Source organism: Ranitomeya variabilis, chromosome 4 (genome assembly GCF_051348905.1).
Source record: "Ranitomeya variabilis isolate aRanVar5 chromosome 4, aRanVar5.hap1, whole genome shotgun sequence".
NCBI classification, from domain to species: domain Eukaryota; kingdom Metazoa; phylum Chordata; class Amphibia; order Anura; family Dendrobatidae; genus Ranitomeya; species Ranitomeya variabilis.
The window spans coordinates 554698167-554723697 of NC_135235.1; the positions used below are offsets into that span (position 1 = coordinate 554698167).

A 25531-nucleotide genomic window follows, 5' to 3' on the forward strand; every position below is an offset into this window, starting at 1 on the left:
AATTGGCTGTTCCGGCCTACTAAAGGTGTCTGTCTGCCCCTGCCTGGTGTTGTCCTCAACTGAATAAAGCTGAGCTTCAACCTTCTGTTCCAAATTACCATTTTTAAAAATGCAATTGGCTGTTCCGGCCTACTAAAGGTGAATGTCTGCCCCTGCCTGGTGTTGTCCTCAACTGAATAAAGCTGAGCTTCTACCTTCTGTTCCAAATTACCATTTTTAAAAATGCAATTGGCTGTTCCGGCCTACTAAAGGTGAATGTCTGCCCCTGCCTGGTGTTGTCCTCAACTGAATAAAGCTGAGCTTCAACCTTCAGTTCCAAATTACCATTTTTAAAAATGCAATTGGCTGTTCCGGCCTACTAAAGGTGAATGTCTGCCCCTGCCTGGTGTTGTCCTCAACTGAATAAAGCTGAGCTTCTACCTTCTGTTCCAAATTACCATTTTTAAAAATGCAATTGGCTGTTCCGGCCTACTAAAGGTGAATGTCTGCCCCTGCCTGGTGTTGTCCTCAACTGAATAAAGCTGAGCTTCTACCTTCAGTTCCAAATTACCATTTTTAAAAATGCAATTGGCTGTTCCGGCCTACTAAAGGTGTCTGTCTGCCCCTGCCTGGTGTTGTCCTCAACTGAATAAAGCTGAGCTTCAACCTTCTGTTCCAAATTACCATTTTTAAAAATGCAATTGGCTGTTCCGGCCTACTAAAGGTGAATGTCTGCCCCTGCCTGGTGTTGTCCTCAACTGAATAAAGCTGAGCTTCTACCTTCTGTTCCAAATTACCATTTTTAAAAATGCAATTTGCTGTTCCGGCCTACTAAAGGTGAATGTCTGCCCCTGCCTGGTGTTGTCCTCAACTGAATAAAGCTGAGCTTCTACCTTCTGTTCCAAATTACCATTTTTAAAAATGCAATTGGCTGTTCCGGCCTACTAAAGGTGAATGTCTGCCCCTGCCTGGTGTTGTCCTCAACTGAATAAAGCTGAGCTTCTACCTTCTGTTCCAAATTACCATTTCTAAAAATGCCATTGGCTGTTCCGGCCTACTAAAGGTGAATGTCTGCCCCTGCCTGGTGTTGTCCTCAACTGAATAAAGCTGAGCTTCTACCTTCTGTTCCAAATTACCATTTTTAAAAATGCAATTGGCTGTTCCGGCCTACTAAAGGTGAATGTCTGCCCCTGCCTGGTGTTGTCCTCAACTGAATAAAGCTGAGCTTCAACCTTCAGTTCCAAATTACCATTTTTAAAAATGCAATTGGCTGTTCCGGCCTACTAAAGGTGTCTGTCTGCCCCTGCCTGGTGTTGTCCTCAACTGAATAAAGCTGAGCTTCAACCTTCTGTTCCAAATTACCATTTTTAAAAATGCAATTGGCTGTTCCGGCCTACTAAAGGTGAATGTCTGCCCCTGCCTGGTGTTGTCCTCAACTGAATAAAGCTGAGCTTCTACCTTCTGTTCCAAATTACCATTTTTAAAAATGCAATTGGCTGTTCCGGCCTACTAAAGGTGAATGTCTGCCCCTGCCTGGTGTTGTCCTCAACTGAATAAAGCTGAGCTTCTACCTTCTGTTCCAAATTACCATTTCTAAAAATGCCATTGGCTGTTCCGGCCTACTAAAGGTGAATGTCTGCCCCTGCCTGGTGTTGTCCTCAACTGAATAAAGCTGAGCTTCTACCTTCTGTTCCAAATTACCATTTCTAAAAATGCCATTGGCTGTTCCGGCCTACTAAAGGTGTCTGTCTGCCCCTGCCTGGTGTTGTCCTCAACTGAACAAAGCTGAGCTTCCACATTCTGGCTTTCGCCCTATACTATCAGATATTAAACTGCATTTGGCCTACTAGTGTGGTTATGCCCTTGAAACAGTGTCTGCTGCTCTTGGGTTTGCTACTCCACTGAACAAAGCAATGCCGCCTGTTTAGTCCTGTTACCAATTTTGAACTGCATTTAGCCTACTTTATTCTTTGGCCCTATATCTGTTTCCTCCTCATCCTGCCCATTGCCCAGCCACTGCTAGATGAGTCTGCTGGTACATTGACCTAGACCACTACATTCCCCTTATACTCTACACAGCCAGAATCTGACCCTGCTGAAAGTAAGGTTCCCCTTCCCGCATGTTATACCACCTTACACAGGGACAGAGAGGAAGGTGCAGATGGAAGTGCAGGTTCCTTCATCAGGTGGGGGGGGCATACTCGTTGGCGACGTCACTGGCACAGGGCCCCTCAGAGTACGCAAAAGTGTCGCTGCTGGTGGGAGGCGCCCCCGCCATGCAAACACACATCGCTGTACTTTGAGGGGCTCTGTGCCAGTGCCAATGCGAACGAGTGGGCCCCCCCCCTGCTTGCTCAGGATCACAGCACTTGCAACGTTGAAATACTTACCTTTCCCTGCAACACCGCCGTGACGTAGTCCGCATTTCCTGGGCCCACGAAAAACTTGAGCCGGCCCTACTCCCCCCACAACTTTTGCCAAATGACCCCCAATTCCCTATGCCCAACTATTATTATAAAGTTAATTAAGATTGACAAGCTTCAGAAACAAGAATGGATGTTTTTGGCATTAAAATGGGCACTGTAGGTGTTTTCCTGGCCTCCACTCACTGCCGACTATGCTTCCCCATTGACTTGCATTGGGTTTCGTGTTTCGGTCGATCCCCGACTTTTAGCGATAATCGGCCGACTGCACTCGACTCGACTCTGGACAAAATCGGGTTTCACAAAACCCGACTCGATCTTAAAAAAATGAAAGTCGCTCAACTCTAGTGGTCACCAATGGGATAAATCGACAACTAGGCGTCTCCATTGTGCATTAAGTAGTTGGTCATTTATGCCTGCTCTGACAACTTTTCCAAATATGTGGTCATAGCTCATAAAGCTCATCACAGCCTGACAGATTAACTATAATTACATCACAAGTGGTGTAAATTATAGCAATAACATATTCCGGTCTTTGACTGCTGTACATTTTCTCACTGCGGCTCACAGGCAGCTGAAAGAGAAAAAACTCCTTTAGAGGTACAGACTTACCGGTAATGTATTTAGCGCATCTCTCTGTGACAAACACTTCAGCGTGGCTATAGAAAATGTGTCTGCTGATTCCGTCACCATATTACAAAAAACTCACCCATCTGTTCCACAATCTCTGGTGGGAAGACCCTTGAGGCGAAGGCTCTTCTGAAGATGTCAGAGAACTCCTTGTCCAGACCACCGATCCCCATCTTCTCAAAGTTCCAGTCAGGGTTGATGATGGATTGACGGTCTTGCTTGGTCTTTGCTTTGCCTATATGTGAAAAATTGAGGACATAAATCAGGAAAAATCATTAATACAGAGATCTGGAGAGGAATAGTTATGTGGTTAGCCTACAAGACCAGGACTTGCTAGAAATCCTCACTGTTACATATGATGCCAGCACGGTTCAGGTCCTTAACTTAGAATATACAGAAAATCGAGACAAACTAAACTTAGTTCTTAGCTCACGTTTCAATAAACATTTTCTGTCTGGGATCACCACATACCCACCAATAGTTGGACTCATTGCTCGCAGCACTAGAGTCTGTAGGTTCAATTAATTATTGAAGATCACAAAATGCAATTAGAGTGAAAAGCCATACTAATAATGAGGAAAAAATTCAGCAGTAATTATAGATATTGAGGACTGAAACTAGAATCCAATAATCCAAAATATCTACTAATCTAGAAACACGTAACAGATACAGTGATATGTACAGTGGCATGTAAAGGTGTGAGCACATTTCCTTTGTATTTTTGGCAAAAAAATAAAAAAATATATTTTCATCTTTTACATTTTAAAAATGTCAAAAAGGAAAATGGGCCAATGCAAAAGTTTGGGCACCCTTGGAGATTTGTGTGCTCAGATAACTTTGACCATGGTTTCAGATCTTAATTAGCCTGTTAGGGTTATGAGTTGTTCACACTCATCATTAAAAAAGGCCAGGTGATGCAAATTTTCCAGCTTTATAAAAAACTGCCTCCTCTAGCCTTGTGCCAAAACACAGCAGCCATAGGTTTTTCTAAGCAGCTGCCTAGCACTCTGAAAATGGTAGAGGCCTACAAAGCAGGAGAAGGCTATACATAGGTTTTTCTAAGCAGCTGCCTAGCACTCTGAAAATGGTAGAGGCCTACAAAGCAGGAGAAGGCTATAGGAAGATAGCAAAGTGTTTTCCAGTTGTCCTTTCCTCAGTTTGAAATGTAATTAAGAAATGGCAGTTAATAGGAACAGTGGATGTCAAGATAACGTCTGGAAGACCAAGCAAAATTTCAGTGAGAGCTGCTCATAGGATTGCTAGAGAGGCAAATCAGAACCCCAGCTTGACTGCAAAAGACCTTCAGAAAGATTTAGCAGACTTTGGAGTTGTGGTACATTGTTCTACTGTTCATAGACACCTGCACAAATATGGCCTGCATGGAAGAGTCATCAGAAGAAAACCTCCTCTGCGTCCTCAGAATAAAATTCAGCGTCAGAAGTATGTAGAAGAACATCTAACCAAGCCTGATGCATTTTGGAAACAAGTGTTCTGGATGGATTAGCTTAAAATAGAAGTCTGTGGCCATAATGATGAAAGATATGTGTGGAGAAAAAAAGAGCACAGAATTTCAGGAAAAGAACTTCTCGACAACCATTAAGCATGGGGATGAATGAACCATTATTTGGGGTCCTGTTGCAGCCAAAGGCACAGGGAACATTTCACAGGTAGAATTCAATGAATCAACTGTTTTTCCAGGATAACCTTGTATGCGGCTTGATTCATACGTCCCTCGCAAAGAACAACCTGCCCAATTCCAGCCTGGCTGAAGCATCCCAAGATCATCACTGATCCTCCACCAAATTTCACAGTAGGTGCAAGACACTGTGGCTTGTACACCTCTCCAGGTGTCCATCTAACCATTAGACGACCAGGTGTTGATCTGGGGATGCTTCAGCAAGGCTGGAATTGGGCAGGTTAATCTTTGCGAAGGACGTATGAATCAAGCCGCATACAAGGTTATCCTGGAGAAACAGTTGATTCCTTCTGCTCAGACAAAGTTCCCCAAGTCTGAAGACTGTTTTTTACAGCAGGACAATGCGCCATGCCACATAGCTAGGTCAATCAAGGTGTGGATGAAGGACCACCACATCAAATCCCTCTCATGGCCAGCCCAATCTCCAGACCTGAACCCCATTGAAAACCTCTGGAACGTAATCAGGAGGATGATGGCTAGTCACAAGCCATCAAACAAAGAAGAACTGCTTACATTTTTGTACCAGGAGCAGTGTGAAAGACTGGTGGAAAACAGCCCAAGAAGACGCATGAAGCTGTGCTTAAAAATCATGGTTATTCCACAAAATATTGATTTCTGAACTCTACCTGAGTTAAAACAGTATTGTTGTTTCTAAATGATTATGCAAGCAATGCATTTTTTTGTTATTTTGACAATTTCTCATTTTCAGAAAAAAAATACAAAATGTATTGCTTGAAACTTTGGAGACATGTCAGTAGTTTATAGAATAAAAGAACAATTTTACTCAAAAATATACCTACAGTATAAAGAGAAAAATCAGACAATCTGAACATTTTGCAGTGGTCTCTTAATTTTTGCCAGAGTTGTATGTGTTCATACTGCCGCCTACTGGTCAACAGAAGCAAAATAGAAAAAGTCAAGCTGACTTCCAACCCGATGACTATAGTCAATCCCAATATGCTGTTCAGAGGGATTTAGTACTGAGGTCAGGCTGTTCAAACTTGGTTACCAATTATTTTGTCTCCCTGGCTAATATTGGCTATGCACGTTTTATAACAATGACTCTTATTTTTATTTTTCTGTCCTTTTAGACTCCAGAAGAGGAAACAACAAGGTAAGTTGGGTCGGTAAAATCCTGACATGTCCTGGTAATAAGGCTACAATATCTCCAGATATATATATCTGATTATAAGGTTGCACTTGCTAAGCCACAATAGGATCCCCTCATAATATTCGGCCATCATCCTGACATGGCGATCAGTCTCCATCTTCCCCACAGTCTGCTTGTAAGCTTTTAGGGACACGATTAGTACAAGTATCACTCACCAGTGAGGTTTAGCGAGGAGTTGTCGGCCTTCTCAAACACCACCTGACTGTTCCCCACCACCAGACCGGCCTCGATCTGCAGAAAGGAACATGTGGAATGAGCTATGAAGAGTTGTCCAAAAGTCAAAAGATGGCCATAGACAAATGAAATCTTAGCACAGGATTGGACTTCAGAAACAGAAATTGTATCAAAAAAGGTAATAGAGATAAGCACCAGAACTGCTTATTGTGGGGGAAAACAAGATTCTTAAATTCTCAATATTCAAGAGGAACCACATGCTAAATGCAAATTTAGAATGGTAACAGTGATTGGTGGCGAACCCAACACAGGACACAGTATTGCACTGCACAGCTTCCCTTCTCACTGTGACTACTGTTATTAGGGGGGCTCACTGCACCGATTAAACCTTCAGTTTCACAGCAAATTGTGGGTGCACAATATTGCAATGTCATGCAGTCACATCATAAGTAATGATTGTGAATAGGGGCGGCTTAGAGACCCCATTCACACTATTATTTGTGATTGTTGCAGCAGGACATTGGGATTCTCTACCAGTGGTCTCAAGGCTTTGACAGTTAGCTCCCTCTAGTGGTTGACGCGCGCACCACTGGACATCAGGACTAAAACTAATGCGCTATCCGGTTATATTATTAGCGAGCTCAGCGCAAAACTGTAGTGCCAAGAGCACGAATTACTACAAAAGGGCAGTGCCTTATGACGGAGTTCATAGCGGGGTTGTGATGATATATATATATATATATATATATATATATATATATATATATATATATATATATATATATATATATATATAATTCAGGGGATATCAGAGACACGTTTAGCCATACCTTCTGCTTCTTCCCACCGGACTGCTCCCCCTTCAAGATGCTGGGGTCCATTGCCTCAATGTCTTTCACAAGCAGTCCAAAAAGCTTCTCATTGAAGGTGAACACCAGCTGCAGAAAAGAATAAGCAGGAGGAATAAAAGGGTTGTAAGGGGTTAAAGAAACAGGGTTACTTTTTGCCACCCCGAGAGGTATTGCTGCGCAGTCCTATTCACTTCAGCGGAGCTAAGCTGCAATACCGGATACATACTATAGACAAGTGTGGCGATGTTTCTGGGAGAAAAAAAAAGCAGCATGTTTTAGGAAATGGAAGGGCAAAGGGAAAAGGAAAGGGAAAAGGAAAGGGAAAAGGAAAGGGGAAGAAAAGAAAGAATCTATTCAGGATCCCTCCCATTAGCCATAGGAGGGCTGCTATCAACCCATGCAACTTAGTGGCCAGCATATTATACATTTAGCCAGCAGTTTCTGCTGGAGAGGAAATACGAGGCCTTCATGGGGCTCGGCCTTGTGGTGGGCAATAGGACCACCTGATCCCTTCTGCCATCACTTCTTTAGGGAGATGCAGATTCACATTGACAATTTGGGGAGGTTCCTAAAGGGTTAGGACTTACCTGCTGCCCCACAGAGAAAGCCTGGTTATTGAACTGCTGGATGTACTCCCCAGCCATCCTGTCAGTGTCATAAGGGTTGGAGTCCACACTTTTCTTCTGCAGGAAGTCGATCTCGATGGTCATGACTCCAATGCACTGCTTGGTCTTGTCGAAGTTGTAGACCACAACTAAGGAAAAACAAAATACTTGTTCTGCATATGCGGAGTTGTTCCATACATATAATTAAGCAGGGGCCTTACACATCACTATATAAAAGGGACAAGACTTACAGCAATTAACTGTCTTCTGCCCGTGATAAACAACTACCGGGATATAGTTCATGGAAACCAAGAAGACAGTGCCACCTTGTGGCACATTATCTATTTGCACTTTAACATTTAAAAGATGGACTGAAATGGTAAGGAGTTATCTATTAGAAAACTATTGATGTGCTATTCTAAGCATAGGTCATCAGCGTTCAATCAGTAGGTGACCAACCCCCCAGGACCCCTGTAGATCTTCAGAATAAGGCTACTTTCACACTAGCGTCGGGAACAACCCGTCGCTGCGCGTCGGGCCGACGTTCCCGACGCTAGTGTGGTCTCCGCCGCACAACGGGGGCAGCGGATGCATATTTCCCACGCATCCGCTGCCCCATTGTGATGTGCGGGGAAGTGCGGGGAGGTGGGGGCGGAGTTCCGACTGCGCATGCGCGGTCGGAAAAAGCGGACCGTCGGGAGCAAAAAACGTTACATGTAACGTTTTTTTCTCCCGACGGACCGCTACCATACGCCCAAACGCCGCCAAACGCATTCACCGTTTGGAAATGCGTCGCAAATGCGTCGCAAATGCGTCGCTAATGTTACTCTATGACGAAACAACGTATCCAGCAAAAACTTTTGCTGGATGCGGCGTTTCGCAAAAACGACGCATTTGCGACGTATTGCAGTTAACGCTAGTGTGAAACTAGCCTAAGAGATTAGGGGGCCTTCAGAGCCCAAGTGAATGGGGCGGATGTGCAGTACAAAGCAGAGCTACACATAAGGATAAGCTGCAACGCCTGTGTAAGCAATGAGAGGGTCACAGTGCTTAAATATGCTTCACTTCGGGAGGTGCAAGTGGTTGGGTAGGGGGGCACTGGATTTCACCCCTAAACTATTTTTATGTGCATATAGCTCTTTCAAAGACACGTCCAGAAATATCTTTACATGGCCAGTCCGTTCCTCCATTACTGAGAAATCAGTGTTTGAATTGATATGCAAGTGAGGCTGAAGAGCTATTTGTAGATTTGAAGCCCCTGTCACTCCAGCTCTATTCCCCACCAAGTGCCACCTCCTCCTATTTGACAGGCAGCGGCTATGCAGGTGACTTCAGGAAACGTCAGTCAAACAGGAGGAGGCAGTGTTGGACAGGAAATAGAGCTGAAGTGACAAATGGTTCACATCTACCTTAGTCCTTGAGCCTTATTTGCATATCAATTAAAATGCTGATTTCTCAGAAAAAGAGGCGCAGACTGGCCATGTAAAGGTATTGCTGGACTTGTCTTTGAAACAGCTACATGCGCATATACCGTAGTTTGGGGGTGAAATCCGTCTGACAGTTTACAATGAAATTAATAACCTGAAAATGGATTTATGAAAACAGTGGGTCCACCAATGCGAGGAACACTTTTTGACCATTATTTATCTATTGCTTTTCTTAAAAGTTCTTTTTTTTCTCTAGTGGACTTCATGCCAAATTACGGTAACCATAACAACACATAACAACTGATGAATTTGGTGCAAATTGGGGATATTATTGCACCTCTTTAGACTAAAATGTGGCACATTAACCCCTTCACGACCTTTGACGCATACGCTGCGTCATGAAAGTCGGTGCCAATGCGACCTATGACGCAGCGTATGCGTCATGGAGGGATCGCGCTCCTGCAGATCGGGTGAAAGGGTTAACTCCAATTTCACCCGATCTCCAGGAACAGGGGGAGTGGTGCTTCAGCCCAGGGGGGGTGGCTTCACCCCCTCGTGGCTACGATCGCTCTGATTGGCTGTTGAAAGTGAAACTGCCAATCAGAGCGATTTGTAATATTTCACCCAAAAAAACGGTGAAATATTACAATCCAGCCATGGCCGATGCTGCAATATCATCGGCCATGGCTGGAAAACCTAATCTGCCTCCCCCCCACCCCACCGATCGCCCCCCCAGTGCTCCGTTACGTGGCCGCCCCCCTAATTCGTCCTGTCCGCTCCTCTGTCCACCTGTCCGCTCCCCCCGTGCTCCGGTGCCCCCTCCCTGTGCTCCGGTCCCCCCCCCCCCCGTGATCCGATCACCCCCCCTTCATACTTACCTGGCCTCCCGGTGTCCGTCCGGCTTCCCCATGGGCGCCGCCATCTAGCAAAATGGCGGGCGCATGCGCACTGCGCCCGCCGGCTGGCAGATTCGTTTCAGATGTATTTTGATCACTGCGATATAGCCTATCACAGTGATCAAAATAAAAAAATAAGTAAATGACCCCCCCTTTATCACCCCCATAGGGACAATAATAAAAATAAAGAAAATATATATATTTTTTTTTTCTGCTACGGTTAGGGTTAGAACTAGGGTTAGAATTAGGGTTAGAATTAGGGGTAGGGTTAGGGGTAGGGTTAGGGCATGTGCACACAGTGCGGATTTGGCTGCGAATCCGCAGCGGATTGCCGCGGATCCGCAGCGGATTGGCCGCGGATCCGCAGCAGATTGCCGCGGATCCGCAGCGGATTGGCCGCGGATTGGCCGCGGATCCGCAGCGGATTGGCCGCTGCGAATTCGTAGCAGTTTTCCATCAGGTTTACAGTACCATGTACACCTATGGAAAACCAAATCCGCTGTGCCCATGGTGCGGAAAATACCGTGCGGAAACGCTGTGTTGTATTTTCCGCAGCATGTCAATTTTGTGCGGATTCCGCAGCGTTTTACACCTGTTCCACAATAGGAATCCGCAGGTGAAATCCGCACAAAAAAACACTGGAAATCCGCTGTAAATCCGTAGGTAAAACGCAGTGCCTTTTACCTGCGGATTTTTCAAAAATGGTGCGGAAAAATCTCACACGAATCCGCAAAGTGGGCACATGCCCTTAGGGTTAGGGTTGGAATTAGAGTTAGGGTACCGTCTCACAGTGGCACTTTGATCGCTACGACGGTACGATCCGTGACGTTCCAGCGATATCCATACGATATCGCTGTGTCTGACACGCAGCAGCGATCAGGGACCCTGCTGAGAATCGTACGTCGTAGTAGATCGTTTGGAACTTTCTTTCGTCGCTGGATCTCCCGCTGTCATCGCTGGATCGTTGTGTGTGACAGCGATCCAGCGATGCGTTCGCTTGTAACCAGGGTAAACATCGGGTTACTAAGCGCAGGGCCGCGCTTAGTAACCCGATGTTTACCCTGGTTACCAGCGTAAAAGTAAAAAAAAACGTACATACTCACATTTCAGTGTCCTTCAGGTCCCTTGCCGTCTGCTTCCCGCTCTGACTGTCTGCCGGCCGGAAAGTGAGAGCACAGCACAGCAGTGACGTCACCGCTGCGCTCTGCTCTCACTGTACGGCGGCACTCAGTCAGAGCGGGAAGCAGACGGCAAGGGACCTGAAGGACACCGAAATGTGAGTATGTACGTTTTTGTTTTTTTTTACTTTTACGCTGGTAACCACGGTAAACATCGGGTTACTAAGCGCGGCCCTGCGCTTAGTAACCCGATGTTTACCCTGGTTACCCGGGACCTTGGCATCGTTGGTCGCTGGAGAGCGGTCTGTGTGACAGCTCCCCAGCGACCACACAACGACTTTCCAACGATCACGGCCAGGTCGTATCGCTGGTCGTGATCGTTGGTAAATCGTTATGTGAGACGGTACCCTTAGGGTTGGAATTAGAGCTAGGGTTGGAAATAGGGTTAAGATTAGGCTTGTGGTTAGGGTTAAGGATAGGGTTAGGGTTGTCTTGGGGTTACAGTTGTGGGTAGGGTTGGGATTAGGGTTAGGATTAGGGTTGGATTTAGGGTTACGGGTGTGTTGGGGTTAGGGTTGTGGTTAGGGGTGTGTTGGGGTTAGGGTTGTGATTAGGGTTATGGCTACAGTTGGGATTAGGGTTGGGGGTTAGTGTTGAAGTTAGAATTGAGGGGTTTCCACTGTTTAGGCACATCAGGGGTCTCCAAACGCAACATGGCGCCACCATTGATTCCAGCCAATCTTGCGTTCAAAAAGTCAAATGGTGCGCCCTCCCTTCCAAGCCCCGACGTGCGCCCAAACAGTGGTTTACCCCCACATATGGGATACCAGCGTACTCAGGACAAACTGTGCAACAACTATTGGGGTCCAATTTCTCCTGTTACCCTTGCAAAAATAAAAAATTACTTGCTAAAACATAATTTTGAGGAAAGAACAATTATTTTTTATTTTCACGGCTCTACGTTATAAACTTATGTGAAACACTTGGGGGTTGAAAGTGCTCACCACACATCTAGATAAGATCCTTTTGGGGTCTAGTTTTCAAAATGGGGTCACTTGTGGGGTGTTTCTACTGTTTAGGCACATCAGGGGCTCTGCAAATGCAACGTGACGCCCGCAGACCATTCCATCAAAGTCTGCATTTCAAATGTCACTACTTCCCTTCCGAGCCCTGACGTGCGCCCAAACAGTGGTTTACCCCCACATATGAGGTATCAGCGTACTCACAACAAACTGGGCAACAAATATTGGGGTCCAATTTCTCCTGTTACCCTTGTGAAAATAAACAATTGCTTGCTAAAACATCTTTTTTGAGGAAAGAAAAATTATTTTTTATTTTCACGGCTCTGCGTTGTAAACTTCTGTGAAGCACTTGGGGGTTGAACGTGCTCACCACACATCTAGATAAGTTCCTTGGGGGGTCTAGTTTCCAAAATGGGGTCACTTGTGGGGGGTTTCTACTGTTTAGGCACATCAGGGGCTCTGCAAATGTGTGCCAAAACAGTGGTTTACCCCCACATATGGGGTATCAGCGTACTCAGGAGAAACTGCACAACAACTTTTGGGGTCCAATTTCTCCTGTTACCCTTGGGAAAATAAAAAATTGTGGGTTAAAAAATCATTTTTGAGGAAAGAAAAATATTTTTTTATTTTCATGGCTCTGCGTTATAAACTTCTGTGAAGCACCTGGGGGTTTTAAGTGCTCACTATACATCTAGATTAGTTCCTTGGGGGGGTCTAGTTTCCAAAATGGGGCCACTTGTAGGGGAGCTCCAATGTTTAGGCACACAGGGGCTCTCCGAACGCAACATGGTGTCCACTAACGATTGGAGCTAATTTTCCATTGAAAAAGTCAAATGGCGCGCCTTCCCTTCCAAGCCTTGCCGTGCACCCAAACAGTGGTTTACCCCCACATATGAGGTATCGGCGTACTCAGGAGAAATTGCCCAACAAATTTTAGGATCCATTTTATCCTGTTGCCCATGTGAAAATGAAAAAATTGAGGCTAAAAAAAATTTTGTGTGAAAAAAAAGTACTTTTTCATTTTTACGGATCAATTTGTGAAGCACCTGAGGGTTTAAAGTGCTCACTATGCATCTAGATAAGTTCCTTGGGGGGTCTAGTTTCCAAAATGGGGTCACTTGTGGGGGAGCTCCAATGTTTAGGCACATAGGGGCTCTCCAAACCTGACATGGTGTCCGCTAACGATGGAGATAATTTTTCATTCAAAAAGTCAAATGGCGCTCCTTCCCTTCCGAGCCTTACCATGTGCCCAAACAGTAGTTTACCCCCACATATGAGGTATTGGCGTACTCAGGAGAAATTGCCCAACAAATTTTAGGATCCATTTTATTCTGTTGCCCATGTGAAAATGAAAAAATTGAGGCTAAAAGAAAATTTGTGTGAAAAAAAAGTACTTTTTCATTTTTACGGATTAATTTGTGAAGCACCTGGGGGTTTAAAGTGCTCACTATGCTTCTAGATAAGTTCCTTGGGGGGTCTAGTTTCCAAAATGTGGTCACTTGTGGGGGAGCTCCAATGTTTAGGCACACGGGGGCTCTCCAAACGCGACATGGTGTCCGCTAAAGATTGGAGCCAATTTTTCATTCAAAAAGTCAAATGGCGCTCCTTCCCTTCCGAGCCCTGCCGTGCGCCCAAACAGTGGTTTACCCCCACATATGAGGCATCAGCGTACTCACGACAAATTGGACAACAACATTCGTGGTCCAGTTTCTCCTTTTACCCTTGGGAAAATAAAAAAATTGTTGCGAAAAGATCATTTTTGTGACTAAAAAGTTAAATGTTAATTTTTCCCCTATTTGTTGCTTCTGCTGCTGTGAAACACCTGAAGGGTTAATAAACTTCTTGAATGTGGTTTTGAGCACCTTGAGGGGTGCAGTTTTTAGAATGGTGTCACTTTTGGGTATTTTCAGCCATATAGAACCCTCAAACTGACTTCAAATGTGAGGTGGTCCCTAAAAAAAATGGTTTTGTAAATTTTGTTGTAAAAATGAGAAATCACTGGTCAAATTTTAACCCTTATAACTTCCTAGCAAAAAAAAAATGTATTTCCAAAATTGTGCTGATGTAAAGTAGACATGTGGGAAATGTTATTTATTAACTATTTTGTGTCACATAACTCTCTGGTTTAACAGAATAAAAATTCAAAATGTGAAAATTGCAAAATTTTCAAAATTTTCGCCAAATTTCCGTTTTTTTCACAAATAAACTCAGAAATTATCGACCTAAATTTACCACTAACATGAAGCCCAATATGTCACGAAAAAACAATCTCAGAACCGCAAGGATCCGTTGAAGCGTTCCTGAGTTATTACCTCATAAAGGGACACTGGTCAGAATTGCAAAAAATGGCAAGGTCATTAAGGCCAAAATAGGCTGGGTCATGAAGGGGTTAAAACTTATAAAACTTCGTCTTCAAGTGCACAAAAAGAATTATGGTAGACAGATTTCATACTCCTGAAAATATTTGGATAATAGAAATCACATTGTCAAGCAAACCCAAAAAATGAAGACGACAAATGACTGGCATAAAAAAAAAAACATAATAAATTTGGCACAAAAATAAAAAACAAACAGATTTTTACACCAAAAAAGTGCAGAGTAATGAATCGGAGCCCCAAGTAAGGTATGCTTCTCAATTGATGACTCCATAAAGTATAACTTATTATGCAGGACTCATCCGGTCTGTGGCATCACGAGCGCTCTCGCTGAGGACTCTTTATTGATGCTCCATAAAACCTAAGAATCATTGAGTCAATTAGTAAAATGGTTTAACAGTGCAATGGTTTCTCACGGGGCCTCACACAGTACGTGAACATCACACTTCTGCTCCGTGCCTGGAGATGAATACATTTGTGATGCAACCTTAATTCAATGACAAATTAAACAGAAAATCTGGGGGGGAACAACACAAGTGAGACCCTCTATGAGAACTGTCATATTTAAAGGGCATTCAGACCATTGAAAGTTTCTGACCGGTAGGAATCTAACTGTGGGCACAACCACTGATCCCAAGAACTGGCATGTGAACCGTCCCTTTGGAAGTTGCTCATGGTCACCACCAGCCAGTTATCATTTACAGGACTGTGAGAGGTCATCTCCAGCAGTCCCATGGAGAATGTATGGAGCAGTGATGAGTATTTATGGCACCGCTTAATTCCTATCCTGTGGACAGGCGATAATATACAGGTCCTTCTCAAAAAATTAGCATATAGTGTTAAATTTCATTATTTACCATAATGTAATGATTACAATTAAACTTTCATATACTATAGATTCATTATCCACCAACTGAAATTTGTCAGGTCTTTTATTGTTTTAATACTGATGATTTTGGCATACAACTCCTGATAACCCAAAAAACCTGTCTCAATAAATTAGCATATCAAGAAAAGGTTCTCTAAATGACCTATTACCCTAATCTTCTGAATCAACTAATTAACTCTAAACACATGCAAAAGATACCTGAGGCTTTTAAAAACTCCCTGCCTGGTTCATTACTCAAAACCCCCATCAGGGGTAAGACTAGCGACCTGACAGATGTCAAGAAGGCCATCATTGACACCCTCAAGCAAGAGGGTAAGACCCAGAAAGAAATTTCTCAACAAATAGGCTGTTCCCAGAGTGCTGTATCAAGGCACCTCAATGGTAAGTCTGTTGGAAGGAAACAATGTGGCAGAAAACGCTGTACAACGAGAAGAGGTGACCGGAACCTGAGGAAGCAGTGGACTGAGTCTGGTGTGGAAACATCCAGAGCCACCGTGCACAGGCGTGTGCAGGAAATGGGCTACAGGTGCCGCATTCCCCAGGTAAAGCCACTTTTGAACCATAAACAGCGGCAGAAGCGCCTGACCTGGGCTACAGAGAAGCAGCACTGGACTGTTGCTAAGTGGTCCCAAGTACTTTTTTCTGATGAAAGCAAATTTTGCATGTCATTCGGAAATCAAGGTGCCAGAGTCTGGAGGAAGACTGGGGAGAAGGAAATGCCAAAATGCCTGAAGTCCAGTGTCAAGTACCCACAGTCAGTGATGGTGTGGGGTGCCATGTCAGCTGCTGGTGTTGGTCCACTGTGTTTCATCAAGGGCAGGGTCAATGCAGCTAGCTATCAGGAGATTTTGGAGCACTTCATGCTTCCATCGGCTGAAATGCTTTATGGAGATGAAGATTTCATTTTTCAGCACGACCTGGCACCTGCTCACAGTGCCAAAACCACTGGTAAATGGTTTACTGACCATGGTATTACTGTGCTCAATTGGCCTGCCAACTCTCCTGACCTGAACCCCATAGAGAATCTGTGGGATATTGTGAAGAGAAAGTTGAGAGACGCAAGACCCAACACTCTGGATGAGCTTAAGGCCGCTATTGAAGCATCCTGGGCCTCCATAACATCTCAGCAGTGTCACAGGCTGATTGCCTCCATGCCACGCCGCATTGAAGCAGTCATTTCTGCCAAAGGATTCCCGACCAAGTATTGAGTGCATAACTGAACATTATTATTTGATGGTTTTTTTGTTTGGTATTAAAAAACACTTTTATTTGATTGGTCGGGTGAAATATGCTAATTTATTGAGACAGGTTTTTTGGGTTATCAGGAGTTGTATGCCAAAATCATCAGTATTAAAACAATAAAAGACCTGACAAATTTCAGTTGGTGGATAATGAATCTATAGTATATGAAAGTTTAATTGTAATCATTACATTATGGTAAATAATGAAATTTAACACTATATGCTAATTTTTTGAGAAGGACCTGTACTATGTTGAGAATAACCTTTGATGGGAATAATGGGACCACTTGTGGTCATTTTGTGGTGTTCACGCTGCAGTGAGGAGAACCCTGTGATGCTCTAGCCTGAATGAAGACCCGACAACAGGTTCTTCACAGTAGGAGAGGTTGAACGAGGCATTAATGAAGGTGACAATCTTTCACAGTTTCCATAATTTTGAGAACCTTTGAATTACGTATCTCCAGAGCTTCATTCAGAATTCAGCTAAGATGATGTACAAGCATTCTCTGCTTCGCCAGTGCCTACACAGACCTTGCTGTGGCCATTTGCATTTTGGGGACAGCTCCCACTGCCAAGAAGTATTAGGCACTAGGGTTTCAACATGTCCTATCCTTTTGTACTCAAGTGACCCAAATTGCAAAGGTGTTAGTGGCTTACACCCATTTCTCCAGTCACAGCATGTGCACAGCCAAGTAGATGGGGGTTGGGAAGAACAGCACTTGGCAAATGAGCAATCTAATTCTAATGTGTATGGCCAGCCTAACTGGATCACTACATTGCAAGAGTTGACTGCCTCTATTAACAACCAGCAGAATTACAAATACAGCTCTGGAGTAGAATACATGATGTAACCCAGGACCAGCAAAATATGAGTAATATATTTAAAGAATGCCTAGATTTTCTGTATGTAGAACATTATGAAAATTAGCTCTCGTAGAATGAAAGAAACTTCTCTTTAAAAGTACCATCTAAGAGAGGTGGCCACCCAATAAGTCAATGTTTGTCAGTTCTTATGAGCCTTGGCGGTAAACGTCAAGCACCACTTTGCCTCAAGGCTGTTGCACTCAACCAGCCAGACTGTCGCTTTACACTGAAGAGGTGCAAAGACCCCCAAACTAGCTGTGTGTAGAGGAGCTTCGGGCATTGCATTTATTCGGACACTGACACATGCGGTAGCTTCTTCTCGCAGGAGGTGGTTGCAAGTTTCTCTTTCTTGGAGAAGGATAATTGGCACACTTTCTCCCATGGAGCATTGCCTGTAAGGCTCCAGTCAGCTGGTCTTTTAAGGAGAACCAGCATTTCCTCTCTATGTAGAATACACAGTGAAATAGCGTCTAAAGGCCATTTTACACTTTCACTTTGTTTTTCAGGAGCATTCTGCCCCAAGTCTGAAAGCTTCATGCAAACCTAGGGAACAATGGTAGGTAAGCTATCCCAATTGTTTGACAGTTTAGGTTGGCAGCATGAGTGCCCCGATTGCACAGTTTGGACAATCTCCATTACTGCAAGCAGAGGCAGCTTATCCTCCGATGCTGGTCAGATCCAACAATCCAGTTATATTCTGAGCAGTGATTACAACCTTTATTGGAAAGAGCTTGTAAGCGCAGTGCTCCTTGTTTAGGAGATCAGCCACTGCAGCAGAGGTGGCCGGTAATGTAGGCAACAAGAAGTAAACTACAGAAATATTTAAAAAAAAGTCACGTCTGGTCTTGAGAGCAGTGAGGATTTTTTTTTCCAACAACTTTTCACAATTTAAAATCTGGAGAAACCCCCTTTAAAACAGAATTTGTCACCAGGTTTTTGGCACTTATTCAGAGGGCAGCATAATGTAGCGACAGAGACCCTGATTCCAGTGATGTATCACTCACGGGGCTGCTTACTGTAGTTGTGAAAAAAAACACTGTTTTATTAGCAGGGGATTATCACTAGAGGTCCAGTAAACCTGCTGCCATGTAGTCCTCTATATTCAGGATTTCTGTATAACCTCCACCCCCCCCCCCTGATCAGATTTGTGTACATTATGTACAGGTAAAAAGCTGCCAATCAGTGGTGTGGGTGGGGTTATACAGAGCTAAGCATTAGAGAACAGCTGGAGCTCCAGCAGATAAAACTGTGATCTTATCAAAACTACAGCAAGCAGCCCAGTAAGAGAAACATCGCTGGACTCAGGGTCTCTGCCTTTACACTATGCTGCTCTCAAATGAGGTAGCAAAATCCTGGTGACAGATACCTTTTACAATATTTGGCTCCTAATACTATTGCATCCGTAAGCAAATATTCAAGGGGCAGTGTGCAAATAATGGATATAGCTCTGCATAATGAAAATTCTTGCAATTGTCAACTGAGCTTAGAACGCTTGCCGTCAGTGAATGGAAAGTGATACATCTCTGATTCTTCCTACAGATGTTGCTTTCCTAAATACACTTAATGAATACACTGGGCTGCAATTTCATTATACTCTGACATCCTGCACACGCCAACAGTTTCACTTCTTATTAGAAGAGAACACAGATATAATCTTGAGTCTTACAAGACCAGAAGCTGAAGACGGAGGTCCAGTAATACATTTTAAATCCGCCCTGATGGCAGTTTCCTATTTTACGCTGTTCTCTACGGGTATAGGATGTCTGACATCCCAGAATAATTACTAATCCTGATTTACAACAATCGTACATGAAATACAAGGAGGCAAATGGGATTTTTATAGAACGAGGAGTCAGAGATCAGACGCAGCAGGTACATGCCAGATACAGAACCCGTGCTGTGTAGGCTGATGCTGTCAATCTAGCGCCGCGCTGTTCACTGGATGATGAGTCTATAGTTATTTTATCACCATAGTAACTGGAATATTCTCATCTCTGTACAATGAGATGATGGCTACAAAGCAGAAACTCCTCTGGGTTATTTCAGACGCAGAGGAAAAAATCAAAAACTAGTGAAGGCTACAGAAACCCAAGCTAGCTCCTTTACCAAAAACTGGGAAGACTAATCATGTGAGAAAGACGGGGCAAAGGTAGATGAGAAAGACAGATAGAGAGAGCGATATAAGAGAGTGATGAGAGAGTAATGAGAGAGCGATATACGAGTGATGAGACAGTAATTAGAGCGATATAAGAGTGATGAGACAGAGTAATGAGAGAGCGATATAAGAGAGTGATGAGAGTAATGAGAGCGATATAAGAGAGTGATGAGAGTAATGAGAGAGCTTTATAAGAGTGATATGAGAGTAATGAGAGAGCGATATAAGAAACTGATGAGAGAGTAATGAGAGAGCGTTATAATAATGAGAGAGTAATGAGAGAGTAATGAGAGTGATGAGACAGTAATGAGAGCGATATAAGAGTGATGAGAGAGTAATGAGAGCGCGATATAAGAGTGATGAGACAGAGTAACGAGAGCGTTATAGTGATGAGACAGAGTAATGAGAAAGCGATATAAGAAACTGATGAGACAGTAATGAGAGAGCGTTATAATAGTGATGAGAGTAATGAGAGAGCGATATAAGAGAGTGATGAGACAGTAATGAGAGAGCTTTATAAGAGTGATGAGAGCGTAATGAGAGCGATATAAGTGATGAGAGTAATGAGAAAGCTTTATAAGAGTGAAGAGACAGTAATGAGAGAGCGATATAAGAGTGATGAGAGAGTAATGAGAGAGCGATATAATAGTGATGAGAGTGTAATGAGAGAGCGATATAAGTGATGAGAGAGTAATGAGAGAGCTTTATAAGAGTGATATGAGAATAATGAGAGAGCGATGTAAGAGTGATGAGAGAGTAATGAGAGAGCTTTATAAGAGTGATATGAGAATGAGAGAGCGATATAAGAAACTGATGAGACAGAGTAATGAGAGAGCGTTATAATAGTGATGAGAGAGTAATGAGAGCGCGATATAAGAGAGTGATGAGACAGAGTAATGAGAGAGTGTTATAAGAGATGTAGGAGCATGAGATGATATACAGCAAAATAAATATGAGATAGATAACCGATAGATGATAGAGAGATGATATATAGATGATAGAGAGATGAGTGATGAGACAGAGTAATGAGAGAGCGATATAATAGTGATGAGAATGTAATGAGAGAGCGATATAAGTGATGAGAGAGTAATGAGAGAGCTTTATAAGAGTGATATGAGAATAATGAGAGAGCGATATAAGAGTGATGAGACAGTAATGAGAGAGCGATATAAGAGTGATGAGAGAGTAATGAGAGAGCGATAGAGTGATGAGACAGTAATGAGAGAGCGATATAAGAGTGATGAGAGAGCTTTATAAGAGTGATGAGAGAGCTTTATAAGAGTGATGAGAGAGTAATGAGAGCGCGATATAAGAGTGATGAGACAGTAATGAGAGAGCGATATAAGAGTGATGAGAGAGTAATGAGAGAGCGATAGAGTGATGAGACAGTAATGAGAGAGCGATATAAGTGATGAGAGAGTAATGAGAGCTTTATAAGAGTGATGAGAGAGTGATGAGAGAGCGATACAAGAGTGATGAGAGTAATGAGAGTGCGATATAAGAGTGATGAGACAGTAATGAGAGAGCGATATAAGAGTTATGAGAGAGTAATGAGAGCTTTATAAGAGTGATAAGAGAGTGACAAGAGAGCGATATAAGAGTGATGAGAGTAATGAGAGAGCTTTATAAGAGTGATATGAGAATAATGAAAGAGCGATATAAGAGTGATGAGAGAGTGATGAGAGAGCGATGTAAGAGTGATGAGAGAGTAATGAGAGAGCTTTATAAGAGTGATATGAGAATAAAGAGAGAGCGATATAAGAGTGATGAGAGAGTAATGAGCTTTATAAGAGTGATGAGAGAGTGACGAGAGAGCGATATAAGAGTGATGAGAGAGTAATGAGAGAGCTTTATAAGAGTGATATGAGAATAATGAGAGCGATATAAGAGTGATGAGACAGTAATGAGAGAGCGATATAAGAGTGATGAGAGAGTAATGAGAGAGCGATAGAGTGATGAGACAGTAATGAGAGAGCGATATAAGAGTGATGAGAGAGTAATGAGAGCTTTATAAGAGTGATGAGAGAGTGATGAGAGAGCGATATAAGAGTGATGAGAGAGTAATGAGAGCGCGATATAAGAGTGATGAGACAGTAATGAGAGAGCGATATAAGAGTGATGAGACAGTAATGAGAGAGCGATATAAGAGTGATGAGAGAGTAATGAGAGCTTTATAAGAGTGATGAGAGAGTAATGAGAGCGCGATATAAGAGTGATGAGACAGTAATGAGAGAGCTTTATAAGAGTGATGAGAGCGTAATGAGAGAGCGATATAAGTGATGAGAGTAATGAGAAAGCTTTATAAGAGTGAAGAGACAGTAATGAGAGAGCGATATAATAGTGATGAGAGAGTAATGAGAGCTTTATAAGAGTGATAAGAGAGTGACAAGAGAGCGATATAAGAGTGATGAGAGAGTAATGAGAGCTTTATAAGAGTGATATGAGAATAATGAAAGAGCGATATAAGAGTGATGAGAGAGTAATGAGAGAGCGATATAAGAGTGATGAGAGAGTAATGAGAGAGCGATATAATAGTGATGAGAGTGTAATGAGAGAGCGATATAAGTGATGAGAGAGTAATGAGAGCTTTATAAGAGTGATATGAGAATAATGAGAGAGCGATATAAGAGTGATGAGAGAGTAATGAGAGAGCGATATAAGAGAGTGATGAGACAGAGTAATGAGAGAGCGATATAATAGTGATGAGAGTGTAATGAGAGAGCGATATAAGTGATGAGAGTAATGAGAGAGCTTTATAAGAGTGATATGAGAATAATGAGAGAGCGATGTAAGAGTGATGAGAGAGTAATGAGAGAGCTTTATAAGAGTGATATGAGAATGAGAGAGCGATATAAGAAACTGATGAGACAGTAATGAGAGAGCGTTATAATAGTGATGAGAGAGTAATGAGAGCGCGATATAAGAGAGTGATGAGACAGAGTAATGAGAGAGTGTTATAAGAGATGTAGGAGCATGAGATGATATACAGCAAAATAAATATGAGATAGATAACCGATAGATGATAGAGAGATGATATATAGATGATAGAGAGATGAGTGATGAGACAGAGTAATGAGAGAGCGATATAATAGTGATGAGAATGTAATGAGAGAGCGATATAAGTGATGAGAGTGTAATGAGAGAGCTTTATAAGAGTGATATGAGAATAATGAGAGAGCGATATAAGAGTGATGAGACAGTAATGAGAGAGAGATATAAGAGTGATGAGAGAGTAATGAGAGAGCGATATAAGAGTGATGAGAGAGCTTTATAAGAGTGATGAGAGAGCTTTATAAGAGTGATGAGAGAGTAATGAGAGCGCGATATAAGAGTGATGAGACAGTAATGAGAGAGCGATATAAGTGATGAGAGAGTAATGAGAGCTTTATAAGAGTGATGAGAGAGTGATGAGAGAGCGATATAAGAGTGATGAGAGTAATGAGAGTGCGATATAAGAGTGATGAGACAGTAATGAGAGAGCGATATAAGAGTTATGAGAGAGTAATGAGAGCTTTATAAGAGTGATAAGAGAGTGACAAGAGAGCGATATAAGAGTGATGAGAGTAATGAGAGAGCTTTATAAGAGTGATATGAGAATAATGAAAGAGCGATATAAGAGTGATGAGAGAGTAATGAGAGCTTTATAAGAGTGATGAGAGAGTGATGAGAGAGCGATGTAAGAGTGATGAGAGAGTAATGAGAGAGCTTTATAAGAGTGATATGAGAATAAAGAGAGAGCGATATAAGAGTGATGAGAGAGTAATGAGCTTTATAAGAGTGATGAGAGAGTGACGAGAGAGCGATATAAGAGTGATGAGAGAGTAATGAGAGAGCTTTATAAGAGTGATATGAGAATAATGAGAGAGCGATATAAGAGTGATGAGACAGTAATGAGAGAGCGATATAAGAGTGATGAGAGAGTAATGAGAGAGCGATAGAGTGATGAGACAGTAATGAGAGAGCGATATAAGAGTGATGAGAGAGTAATGAGAGCTTTATAAGAGTGATGAGAGAGTGATGAGAGAGCGATATAAGAGTGATGAGAGAGTAATGAGAGCGCGATATAAGAGTGATGAGACAGTAATGAGAGAGCTTTATAAGAGTGATGAGAGCGTAATGAGAGAGCGATATAAGTGATGAGAGTAATGAGAAAGCTTTATAAGAGTGAAGAGACAGTAATGAGAGAGCGATATAAGAGTGATGAGAGAGTAATGAGAGCTTTATAAGAGTGATAAGAGAGTGACAAGAGAGCGATATAAGAGTGATGAGAGAGTAATGAGAGAGCTTTATAAGAGTGATATGAGAATAATGAAAGAGCGATATAAGAGTGATGAGAGAGTGATGAGAGAGCGATGTAAGAGTGATGAGAGAGTAATGAGAGAGCTTTATAAGAGTGATATGAGAATAATGAGAGAGCGATATAAGAAACTGATGAGACAGAGTAATGAGAGAGCGTTATAATAGTGATGAGAGAGTAATGAGAGAGCGATATAAGAGAGTGATGAGACAGAGTAATGAGAGAGTGTTATAAGAGATGTAGGAGCATGAGATGATATACAGCAAAATAAATATGAGATAACCGATAGATGACAGAGAGATGATATATAGATGATAGAGAGATGATAGAGAGATATATCTATAGATAGAGATGATAGAGGGATGGTAGATAGACATGATGGATAGAGAGATGATAGATAGAAAATATATATAGAAAGATACAGGGATGATAGATAGAGGGATGATAGAGGGATAGAGAGATAAATATATCTATAGATCGATAGAGAGATGATAGATAGACAGATATGATGATTCACAGCTATCCATCATTGACCAAACAGATCATTTCCGTGGTCACTGAAGAAAGATAGTGATGATGTAGGAGGTATAGCTCAGATTGCACATGGACACACAGATCATATCCAGATGGAATAAGATAAGATCCGAGATGAAAGAGGATTGAATAACAACAAAAGATAAAATGCAATGTGGGCAAGAGGCTGATAGTAAGACTGACGAAGGGAAGGACGGACGGGGTTAAAAATAAGACAAGACGGAAGACTCCTTGGAGGGATAATCGTGCATCCAAGATTGATACTGAAGATTCAGGCAAGGGCCAAAGACTATTGATAAGCAGAGAGGTAATGTGAATGAATCACAAGGGATAAGGAATGTCCCTGGCGCCAGGATATAGTGGCATATGGCTGCGCCATGCAAGTGCCTCCCTGTGTCTCCCTCTTCACAATGAAGACAACACTTATTCCACAGTTCATCAGCAGCCGGGAGGAAACCCCAGCAGAAAGCGGCCATTAATGTCTTATTACCCTCATACATTATTATACTACCATCTGACAATTATCTTTTCTTCATGTTAAAGATTTCAGAGATGCAGGGGTTAAACGATAAGCAGTCACGGTCTCCAGAGTTATCAGATGTGAAGGCACAGAAGTCTCACATTACCACATCTTCTTTTGCAGTTTTGTTGGATATCATCTATTGTTCCCTGTTATCAGGCCTTTTAAGCTGAGAAGGCACAGACACTAGCTGGCTGACAATAAGCCATCGCTGCCTATATAATAACTATCCCGCAATCTGTATAGAGGGCCAGCAGTTCTGCACTCCGGCTGGTATACGGGGCATGCATTGTGTGTGACCAGAGGGACCACTAATGAGCAGCACAGTCCTGATCTGAAGCTTCAGGACCACGGACAGCTCAGCAGTCATTGCAGCAGCATCCTGCAGCTCAATTCCTGCTGTCCTAGGCGTTTTCCTAGAAATGGCCGGCTGTGACATTGGGATAGACTCAAGTACTTCGGGATAGGTCAGACTTGTCTCTCTCACAGATGCATCATCCTAGTGAGCAAACACCAAAATCAATCTGAGCGTTGATTAGAGACATTGAAGGTTGGTGGAGGTAATAACTCAGAGATATCCATGGAAGGACAAGTACTCAATGGAGGACTTACAACATCAGTTCTCTAGGTTCACATTGCGTTAGGGCAATCCGTTTAGCGCTAG

At 42.8% G+C, this 25531-nt stretch overlaps 1 protein-coding gene across 1 annotated transcript in view; it reads right to left on the reverse strand.

Annotated features, from left to right (window-relative positions):
• The window catches only part of NSF (N-ethylmaleimide sensitive factor, vesicle fusing ATPase), a 122861-nt gene that overhangs the window by 47510 nt on the left and 49820 nt on the right, over positions 1-25531 (reverse strand). Inside the window, exons 5-8 of the mRNA XM_077252700.1 lie at positions 7512-7678; positions 6904-7011; positions 6055-6130; positions 3112-3267 (exon numbers count right to left, since the gene is read on the reverse strand). Of these exons, the coding sequence (XP_077108815.1) occupies positions 3112-3267; positions 6055-6130; positions 6904-7011; positions 7512-7678 (507 nt within the window). The remainder of the gene's footprint in view (positions 1-3111; positions 3268-6054; positions 6131-6903; positions 7012-7511; positions 7679-25531) is intronic.